The sequence below is a fragment of the Squalius cephalus genome (genome assembly GCF_949319135.1).
Source record: "Squalius cephalus genome assembly, chromosome: 13".
Lineage (NCBI taxonomy): Eukaryota > Metazoa > Chordata > Actinopteri > Cypriniformes > Leuciscidae > Squalius > Squalius cephalus.
Genome location: NC_137134.1, coordinates 13,943,019 through 13,954,287, shown reverse-complemented (window position 1 = coordinate 13,954,287; position 11,269 = coordinate 13,943,019). Strand labels below are relative to the sequence as shown.

Below are 11,269 nucleotides of genomic sequence, written 5' to 3'. Positions count from 1 at the left end.
CAGTTCCTGAGCCGGAGCTGGTGGTGTCTGTTCCAGTTCCTGAGCCGGAGTCGGTGGTGTCTGTTCCAGTTCCTGAGCCGGTGGTGTCTGTTCCAGTTCCTGAGCCGGTGGTGTCTGTTCCAGTTCCTGAGCCGGAGCTGGTGGTGTCAGTTCCTGAGCCGGAGCCGGTGGTGTCTGTTCCGGTGGTATCTGTTCCGGTGGTGTCTGTTCCTGAGCCGGTGTCGTCTGTTCCAGTTCCTGAGCCGGTGTCTGTTCCTGTGCCATGGCCGCCCGAGGGGTCGTCTCCGCCGTGGCCGCCCGATGGACTGTCTGCTCCGCCCTGGTCGCCCGAGGGGTCGTCTACGCCGTGGCTGCCCGAGGGGTCGTCTCCGCCGTGGCCGCCCGATGGACTGTCTGCTCCGCCATGGTCGCCCGAGGGAGAGTCTCCGCCCTGGCCGCCCGATGGACTGTTGTCTCCGCCCTGGCCGCCAGATGAACTGTCACTCCCTGTCCCCGTTTCCCTCCATGGACCTGGCCACCCATCCCTCCCCCTGATCCTTCACTGTTCTGCCTCCCGCCTTGGACTCTTGTTTTGTGTTGTAGTTTTTGTCGTCTGGTAGCCGCTCCGTAGAGGGGGGGTTATGTCACGGTGTCAGGTTGTGTTCTCCAGGTGTCCACTAGATGTCCTCCTTCCTCGCGGTGTCTGTCACATTTTTGAACTACATTCCCCACGATCCTTGTCTCATCATTGCACTCAGCTGTCCCTTGTCATTAATCATTGCACTCAGCCATTTCCCCATTAGCATTGTCATTTCCCTGTGTATTTAACCCTGTCTGTTTTAGTATGTGTCACGGAGTCCTTGTAACATATCACACCACTTCTGACGTTCGTTTCTGCCTGGTTCCTGTTTTGTTCTTGTTTTTGGATTGCCTTTATGGATTTTGACCTTTTGCCTGGACTGGTTTTGTGAGTACGGATTACCCCAATAAATACTGCAAATTGGATCTCTCTTGTTTCCTGTGTGTGTGGATCGTGACAGCTAGCCTCTCTAAGCTATATTTATAGCCCTAGGCCACGCCTGTCTCGCCGGGACGTGACGTATTGGGCGCGAAGCGCCCCCATTGGGTCACGAAAGGGCCTTATCGATAGGCTGCTGCAGTTGCCGCAGGGCAGCCAATAGGCGTGCGAGCCGTCTCGCCTGTGTCTGCATGCTGCCGCAATGCGTTTTACATTATTTCAGAATTAAGGATAATTTTTTGGATTCAGTATCTCGCGGAAAAGAGATTATCCCTTAGCGTAAGACTTACGCAGTACGAGAGAACCTCTCGTAAGAGAACGGACATTTTAACATGGATTCTATGGACATTTGCTCCCTTTTGGGACCTGGCCCTAGCGGATTTTCGATGTATTGCAGTTTTCCGCACTTCCGGGTAGGCTTCATTTTTCAGATTAGAATGTTGCCCCTTGCTCCCAACGACCTGTTTTCAGAATGCTGTTTTAGTGACGTCACTAAGCACAGACACTGCCGTTTCAACATAGACCCGCCCTGATCGAGTTCACAGCGAGTTGTACACATCAGCCATTGCTGCACTGATGAGAATGTCTCCGAAGCGTTGTAGGTTTTGTGTGGCTGGATGTATTAATCCACATAGCTCTCTCTATTTACTCCCGAAATCTGAGGCAGCCGCTGAAGATGAGGTGGAATTATTTAGTTTTTAAAGAAAATGCTCCCTCAACTCGACCGAAATTCGTTTATGTACTTGCGCACTTCTTATAACTTACTGTGTTTACTCCGCTCTTACGGGGATTTTCTGAAGTAAAACTGACGCTTCATCTTTTGTGTTATGTACAATAAACTTTATTAAACTCATCAGTATATGTTTGATCATCATTCAGACCTGGTCCGAAACAGCAGACTTGTAGGCTATTAATAATGGATACATACAAGCAAATGACAAATACGTTATAACCGTAATTAAACTACTAAACTATACCTGTTCCATCTCTATAAAGCACTCTGACTCTGTAGGCATTATTGTCCGACTCCGGGTCGAAATGAACACTGCTACTGAGAGTTTGTGATATTATCATCATTCCATGAGATGAAATTGTCCTGAGAGACTGAGCGTGAGCTCATGAAGCTCCGCCCCCTGTGTCGTACAGCAGCAGCTTATTTGCATTTAAAGCTGCAGTAGGGAACTTTTAGAAAACGTTGACTTAGCCTGAAAATTTTAACAAGCACAGCTTACAGGTCACTCCCCCTCGCTCTCTGCTACGCTACAGCCCTCCCTCCACAGCTCCTCCCCCACAACGGAGCCTGCCATGAACGCGCATGCTAGTAAACATGCAGGGCCACTGATGACGGTGGATAAACAGTTATCGCACATTCACTGGTAGGGACGAAACATCAACAATATGCTTTACATTGACTATGGCCTGCCCATACTTTGACTACAAACTTGGTCCTCAAATAATTTTGTATTTTGCAATACATGTAATGTAACTTCATAACAATGCACTCTTTCTATAAGTTATAAATAGCTAGCAAGATAATATACTGGTAACGTTACAGTATGTATGTAAGTAATTATTCTAGCGATGTGTAATTGTCATGATTCCTGTCCTGTGTTTCCCTTGTCTTGTGTGGACTGTTGTTATTTCTTCTTCTTCTTCTTCTTCTTCTTCTTTCCAATTTTACGGCGGTTGGCATCCAGCTTTTTGGTGCATTACCGCCCCCCTCTGCTCCGGAATGTGGATCAGATAATAGATTTATAATACAGCTTTGTCCATTCTCTTTCCTACACTTACATAACACTCATTCCCCTCAAATAAACACTCACACACAAAACAAACTTTAATTATCACTTAAATCCTATTGAAAACTCCCACCTCCCTTAAAAAAGACATCAATATTCTGCTCTGTGTCCCATTTACTGCGCTTAATAACCTTTTAAATGTAATCTCCTGCACCCCAATCGGCCTCAACTATTCTTCATTACCTGCCTCTGTGTTTCATATCTCTTACAACTCATAATTATATGCTCCACTGACTCCTCTTCTCGACATCCCTCACACAACCCTGTCTGGTGCTTCCCTATCATCTTTAGTGTTTTATTCAGCGAACAGTGTCCCAACCTTAACCTCGTCATCACAGCCTCTTCTCTCCTATTCCCACTTCCCACCCTGTCCTCTTTAACATTTCTCTGAAATTGGTATAAATGCCTCCCTTTCTCCTCTCTATCCCACCTCTCTTGCCACCTTTTATTTATTTTCTCCCAAATTATGCTTTTAACCTCTGCTTTACTAACATTAACCTGTACTTCTACATTCTCTTTTGTTAGCGCCCTTTTAGCCAGCCTATCTGCCATCTCATTACCTGTAATGCCAACATATGCTGGCACCCACATAAATTTAACCTGACATCCCATATGACTTAATCTTGTGTTTAATTGAAGTACTTCATACAGGATATATTGCCGAATTTGAATGGAATGACCTTAAACTTGCCAAGACTGATAAAGAATCTGAGCATTTAAAAACATTTTCCTGTCTTACCTTTTCCACCCATTGCAAAGCAATTAAAATTGCCATAATCTCTACTGTATATACCCCTAAATTATTAGATGTTTTTTTTACTAATTTCTACTTCTTTCCCTGGAATTGCCACCCCAAACCCTGTTTCTTCTGTCTCTGGTTTTTTAGCACCATCTGCATAAATCTGCATAAATTCACTATAGTTTCCACCTACTCTATTGTTAAATATACTTTTCAGATTAACTTCTTCCTTTTCTTTCCTTTTTTCCTCATGCACATACCAGTCTACCTCAGGCCATGTCATCTTCCAAGGGGCAATCTCTGGAAAAACTACCGTAGGGATTATTCTAAGATTAAATACTTCTAACTCTTTTGCTACATTATTTCCAATTCGACCAAAGTTTTCCTTTAACTTTCTTCCATTTTCCCAGCAATCCTGCAATACTGCTTTTGTGGGATGCGAGTCATTATGGCCCTGCAATCCAGCCCAGTAATTAGCCATCAGTTGAATCCTTCTTAATTCCAGTGGCATTTCTCCCATTTCCACTTGTATGGCAGGTACTGAAGAAGTTTTAAAAGCACCACAGCAAATTCTTAAAGCTTGATTCTGAATAACCTCCAACCTCATTAAAAGAGACTTAGCTGCAGACCCAACCACTATACTACCATAATCCAACACTGATCTTATCAGAGCCACATATATACTTTTAAGCGATGAACGACTGGCTCCCCACTCTCTTCCTGTCAAACATCTCATCAATTAATGACTTTTTTGCACTTGTCTTCCATTTTCTTTATATGTTCTGCAAATGTCAACCTTGCATCTAAAATCACTCCCAAAAACCTAATGGAACTTACCCTCTCTAACTCTCTCCCATACATCATTAGCTTAATTTCTTCCTGAATTATTTTCCTGGTAAAAAAGACTGTCTGAGTCTTTTCTATTGAGAACCTAAATCCCCAGTCATAAGCCCATTCTACCACTTTATCAATGGCTTTCTGCACCTTCCTAACTGTGTACTCTATATTACTTCCTCTTTTCCACACTGCCCCATCATCTGCAAACAATGATGTTCCAATGTCTTCTGAAACATTTACAAAGACATCATTTATCATTATAATAAATAACAAAGGACTTATCACACTTCCTTGAGGTGTCCCGTTCCCAACCTCATATTGGCTTGACACTTCTGCCCCTATTCTCACTTGAATTTTCCTACCAAACAGAAAATCTTTTATCCAGTTAAACAAATTCCCACCTATCCCTATTTTATCCAACTTGATTAAACTTCTTATTTCATTCTCTAATCTTACTACTGAATCCATTGTGTTCCTTCCCTTCCTAAATCCACTCTGACAACTTACCAGTAATCCCTTTTTCTCCATTTCATACGAAAATCTCTCTGTTATCATCCTCTCCATTATCTTACACAAGTTAGATGTTAAAGCAATTGGTCTATAACTTATGGGTTTACTTGGATCTTTGCCAGGTTTCCTAATTGGAACCACTACTGCTTCTTTCCATGCAACTGGCAGTTTTCCCTACTTCCATATCTTGTTAAATACCTCCAGTAACTGTAATAGTGATCTTTCCCCAAGGTGTTTTAACATTACATAACACACCTGATCCTTCCCTGGAGAAGTAGGCTTTGCTCTTTTAATCGCTCTAACCAATTTCGCCAGAGAAAAAGGCTCATCAATAATACTACCAGTTGATTCCTTCCTATTTAACGCATGCATATTTTGATTTAAAGTTACTGACCTTCTCCTTCTCTCTTCTTCTGATAAATTTTCTGAACTGTGTATCTTTGTAAACGACTTTGCCATTATTTCTGCCTTTTCCAGATTAGTGACACCTATCTCCTCCTCTAATATCAACACTGGGTACTCCCACTGTCTCCTATCTCCACCCATCCTCTTTATCATTGACCATACCTTATCCACAGGTGTTGATCTTCCAATTTCATCACAAAATTTACTCCAACTTTTTGCTGCATTTGGATTCTCTCTCTGCTTCATCTTTGCCTCATTGTAACAGAACGAAGAATCCAAATGCAGCAGTCATTTATTTAAACAAACAGGTAATCCAGGGTTAATAACAGAACAACGGAACTAAGGACAGGAACAAGAAACAGCTACAATGACCGACAAATAAGGATGGCTGACGCGAAACAGTCGTTCCGAAGCTTTGCGAGATCCCGAAGCGCAGATGTGTCGATACACTGATCCGAAGCGTGATTCGAAACACCCATGTCATGTGACTATGACCAAACGAAGCCTCGAAGTGTTTCACTAAGTGTTTCATCAGGTGTGGTCCGCCGAATCAGCGTTTGATTGACACGGTCGGGAACAGACCACACAATCGCGCATCTGTATAAAAGTGAAATAAACGCATTTTGACCTCGTGGGTTTTTGTGAGAGGAGTTTGACTTTGAGGTGGCGGATTTTTGGTGATATAGTGACATAGTGCGATTTGATTAGTTATAGGCAATTTAGGCTTACATTTAAATTTACACAACACATTGACTGATGCTAGAGACAGACAGAGTATATAGTGACACATTAATAGATACATAGATATACATATAGACAGATTAATAGATAGATACATATAGATAGATTACAGATACATATAAATACATATATTATAAATAGATGCATATATAGATAGATTATAGATACATATATAAATACATATGTTATAGATAGATACATAGATACATAGATTATAGATACATATCTAGATACATAGATAGATTCATATAGATAGATAGATAGATAGATAGATACATAGATAGATAGATTGATTTGGATAGATAGATAAAATGGAGGCTCCCCAGAAGAGATGCCGTACATCTGTGGTGTGGGAGCATTTCCATTTAGAAACCCCAAATAAAGTGAGATGTGTGTATTGTGATCGGTATCTAGCCCACTGCAACAATACATCATCCATGATGCTCCATTTGAGGAGCACTCATCCTGCCATTTTGCAGGGTGCAGAGGATGGCATTCCCCCTGTAGGCTACCTAGGCCTGCTACTGACACTGTTGGGCCATCTATGCAATCAGGGACGGACTGACAATCTGTGCGTTCTGGAAAAGTCCAGAACGGCCGTCAAACCGAGGGCCGTCGGCACAAAAAAAAAAAAAAAAAGTATATTAAACCAATATGAACAGCCAACAGCAGGGGCACTAATATGATCACTTATATGCTACGTGTAAAAAACAACAACTGAGGAAGAAGAGTCGGCCTATAGCCACTGACGGAAAGTTAGTTTTATAAGGCTGCACTTTTAAATTTGCTTGCTTTATATTTGAATAGCAGTGGTCTCCAATGTGTTTAGTTGCCCGCTAAACACATTCTATAAATAGCCCCAACTTGCCGTCGGGGTTCCAGACTTCGAATATGGTATAATTTTGCGACCTTTTCAACTAAACGTTTCAATTTGAACTTTTGCCTCTACACAATTACCCAACTCTCTTTGATTATACGCTGTCATTTGCGTTGCGTATGAGAAACATCAAATGGCAAACGCTCAAAAAGCGGAACAAAACTTGTTTGATCTGAGCAGCGCATTATCAGCTCGGCCCAAAACACAGCGATCGCGGACAAAGCAGCTGTGCGGCCTGATCCCGATCACGCGAACATTAGGCTATACACAGAGCTGCGCGATCCACTGAGAAGCATTTAAATTCAGCGCAGAATTCTCTATCTCTATTATAAACCCACAAATGACTATGTGATTTAAGCTTGTAAAAAGCCAGATGAAACAGCGCTTATATTCTCAACATATTGACGCAAAAAAAAAAAAAAAAAACAAAAAAAAAAAACAGGCGAAACATTGTTCCGAGAACGAACCAGCTAGAAGACATTTCACTCCACAACTTATGAATTAACTGTAAAACAAACTTTTTTTTGGCAGAAATGTGCCTGTATTCATATTTAAAATGCTGTTATATTAATATAGTCATGTATAAATGTATTAAATGTAGGCCTAATGCAGTAATGTTTTGTTTGGAAGTTATGGCAGTTTATTTTTATTTTTATTTTTCATTTATATTTATACTAAATGTTTGGGCTACTGTTTTTGATAACACATACAATAAGAAAATCAACAAAAAAATCAATAAATATTTTCATAATTTTTCAGGAATTGTTTTTTTTTTTTTAAACGCTTGTAAGTCTGAACCAGAATATCAAGATATTTTATTATTTCCCATATGATGGTGAAAAGTAAAAAAGCTTCACCATGTTATGTATAATAAATATTGGAGTATAACAAATAAAAATTCCTTCTAGATTATTTTATCCCTTGAGGTAGCCTTCGCACACAAAAAGGTTGGAGACCCCTGGTATAGTAACTATATGTTTTATAATTACAAGTTTGTGTAATTTGGGGTTTCTGTAGCCAGTGACATTTCATTATTTGTATTTTATGGCATTGCACATTTTTTGTTTTTATTTGAAGGCTGAGGCTTCATTAATAAACACAACCCCAATAATCATCATTGGTTTTGCGATGTTACTTGCTGTGAATACCTTGTCTGATAGGCTACAGTATTGTGGCATATAGTATCAGGACATCCTGGCTAGTGTCTGTCGCACACGGCTAGGCGAATGGCCGGATGATGGGCCTATTTGGGAGAAAGTCCAGGGCTGTTTTTTAGCCCCAGTCCGTCCCTGTATGCAATGTATGCATTGTTTGAAATATAATTATAATTGAAATATAATTACAACCTTTTGGGACACTGTTTATAAAGTCCATAGCCCAATGCCCTACAACCTAATGTCCCAATCACAACTGCCAATCATGTTAAAAATAGCTTCAATGTGAATATAATATAATATAATATTGTGTAAATATACATTTTATAGGTCTACATATGAGTACCCAATATACTGCAGCTGATGCCAGAGTGGAAGTGAAAAAATACATCAACGATGCATATTTGCCCAGAACTCATGATCCCCTAACTTACTGGAAAGAGACAGCAGTAATCTTTCCTCATTTGTATGTCCTTGCTAAAAAATATCTTTGTATGCCAGCAACAAGTGTCCCTTGTGAGAGGATTTTTTCAAAGGCTGGAGAAATTATCTGTAAAAAAAGAAGTAGGCTAAGTCCTTCCACAGCAGAGAAATTAATATTTTTTGAATAAAAATCTCTAAAAAAGTGAGACATTGTGGCTTGATTTATTTTATTAATATTCATTTTTCATGACCAAAATAACATTATGCACAGTGAGGAGCCTATAGGTTACAAGCTTCACATATTAGAAAATTATAATAATAAAAAAAACAAATTTTTTTAATGGCTCATCAAGGTTGTTTCAGATCAACACCTGCAAGTGACCACTAGGTGTCACCGTTGAGACGGGTGTCGGATTGATTCGAAGCCTCGAAACAATATGGCACATTTGGTTCAACTGTTTCATTTGCTTCACAAGGCCTCGATCTGGCCATCACTACCGACAAACAACAACTGAAGCACAGAGGTTTATATACACAGGAAAACAAGCTAAACAAGATAACAAGGGGGTGTGGTTAATCAGAAACACCTGGGGAGACTAATAAACAAGAAAAACTACAAATGACTACAAAACATGGCACAGGACAGGAAATAACAACAGTCCACACAAGACAAGGGAAACACAGGACAGGAATCATGACAGTAATGCTAAATAAGGTTTGCTAGTACATTATTTCAGCAACATGACAAGCCAGTGAATTAGCAGGTTTCAATTGTTGCTTTGCACAGTGCGTGACATTTTATCTGTATGTTAGCTATGCGGCTAGAGTTTTGACACTGAGTCAATGGGCTCCGACGGGCTTGTTTATCGTCATCTGTCTTTTTCCGTTTACCTGTCTTTGTTGTATGAGCAGGTGCCACTGGAGAAATTGGCAGTTTTGGTTGTTTGTCCGCCATTAGCACAGCTGCGCGGCACACCGGCTATCTTGATTTTGAACGACGGTACGCGTCGCGCTGTGCGAGAGAGGGGTGTGATTAGCGTGTACACGAGCTTGATTGACACTGCTAAGACACTCCTCCTGGCTCTGATTGGTTGTTTCTTACCGGGAGCGGTGTATTTCTGTAAATGGCAATAGGACCACTGGGAGGAGCCTGAGGAGCTTGATTTTTTCACAGATTATCTGTCTCATATTCTACTGTCAGGACATAATGACAGTTTTAACAAATATGTAAAAAATTATTTTTTTACAGAAGTTACCAACTGCAGCTTTAAAGGGCACACACTAAAACAGCTCGTTTTTCTGAGCCCCAAAAAATGACAGTTTAAACATACTGTAAAAAATGATGTGTTGGGTATTTTGAGCCAAAACTTCACATACACACTCTGGGGACATCAGAGACTTATTTTACATCTTGTGAAAAGGGGCATAATAGGGGACCTTTAAAAAGTCAACCATTGATGGTTTTGTGTTGAAGAACTGAATGATAACGAACAGTTCACTGGAATAACCAAGGCTTATTGAAAACCAGGAAGTAACTGTGAATATGGTCAATAACAGTTTGTGTTGTTTCAGTGTCTCTGCAGGAAACAGTAGAGGCTTTTATTGGTGGTTCTGTTCTCCTGCCGTGTTCTGCCACTGAAGATGATCTGAAACTTCAAGACACTGATGTTCAATGGAGAGACAATAGGAGCAAGATTGTGTGTGATATAGTCAAGGGTGAAGAGACAGTATCAGAACAAGATTATCAGTACAAGGACAGAACTGAAACTTTTCCAAAGGAGTATGAGAGAGGAAACTTATCCATCAAACTCACAGATCTCACTCACACTGATGAAGGAAAATACACCTGCCAAATCACTCCATCAAATGAACAGGAGACTGTACAGCTGATCATCAACGGTGTGTGAAAATAGTTGATTAGTGCAGTAAGTTTTTAATTTAAAAAAAGTTGTTTGCTTTAAAATCTAAAGACTGCAAGGAAATGATCCATATTTAATGTTCACTAGTGATGTTTCAGTCTGAATGCTGCTGTATATAAATTATAGACGGGTCTGTTGCCTTTATCTCTTTAAGGTAATGTTTTCTCTCAAACTATTTTCAGAATCAACAGCAGAAAAAAGATCCATATCGACTGAACAAGAAAACCAAGGAGAAACAGAACCAGACAGTGTGGAAACATCATCGCCTTGGCTCTGGGTTGGCACTGTACCTGTAATTATTGTTATAGGTTTCATTGTTGCTTGGTGGAAAAGAAAGAACTCAAGCAGTCGTAGGACAGACAGACACAACATGAGTTCTACCAGAAAGACTCGGGAGAATAAATACTGTGACAATGATACATTTATTAACAGCCCAGCAAGCAATAGAGTTCTTCGGCCTAGGCCCCGTCCATAGCTCGCAATCCGAGGGTCCGGACTCTGCATATCCTGCCTGAAGACGAAGGCAGGGGCGCAGCCGACCTCCTGTGAGGTATGGGAAGGGACCATCCTGGTGGTGGTGGTGGGGAGGATGGAGGGAAGGATCCGTCTTGGAGGTGGTGGAGAGGATGGAGGTGAATGGAAGTGTCAGCATCTGCGAACTCAAACGCAGAGGTGGACAGTAACAAAGTACATTTACTTGAGTACTGTACTTAAGTACACCTTTTGAGTATCTGTACTTTACTTGAGTATTGTTTTTTCTGGGAACTTTTTACTTTAACTTCACTACATTTGAAAGACAAATATCTTACTTTTTACTCCACTACAATTCTGTCAAGGTCCTTGAGTAGCAGTGGCGGAGCCAGAGGGG

General features: G+C 40.8%; 1 protein-coding gene across 1 annotated transcript in view; it reads left to right on the top strand.

The window, feature by feature from the left end:
- Positions 1-10,876, top strand: part of LOC307170500 (uncharacterized protein) — a gene marked incomplete at its 3' end in the record, with an annotated part of 41,243 nt that extends 30,367 nt beyond the window's left edge. Inside the window, exons 3-4 of the mRNA XM_079891621.1 lie at positions 10,055-10,381; positions 10,584-10,876. Of these exons, the coding sequence (XP_079747747.1) occupies positions 10,055-10,381; positions 10,584-10,876 (620 nt within the window). The remainder of the gene's footprint in view (positions 1-10,054; positions 10,382-10,583) is intronic.
- Between the last annotated feature and the right edge of the window lie 393 nt (positions 10,877-11,269).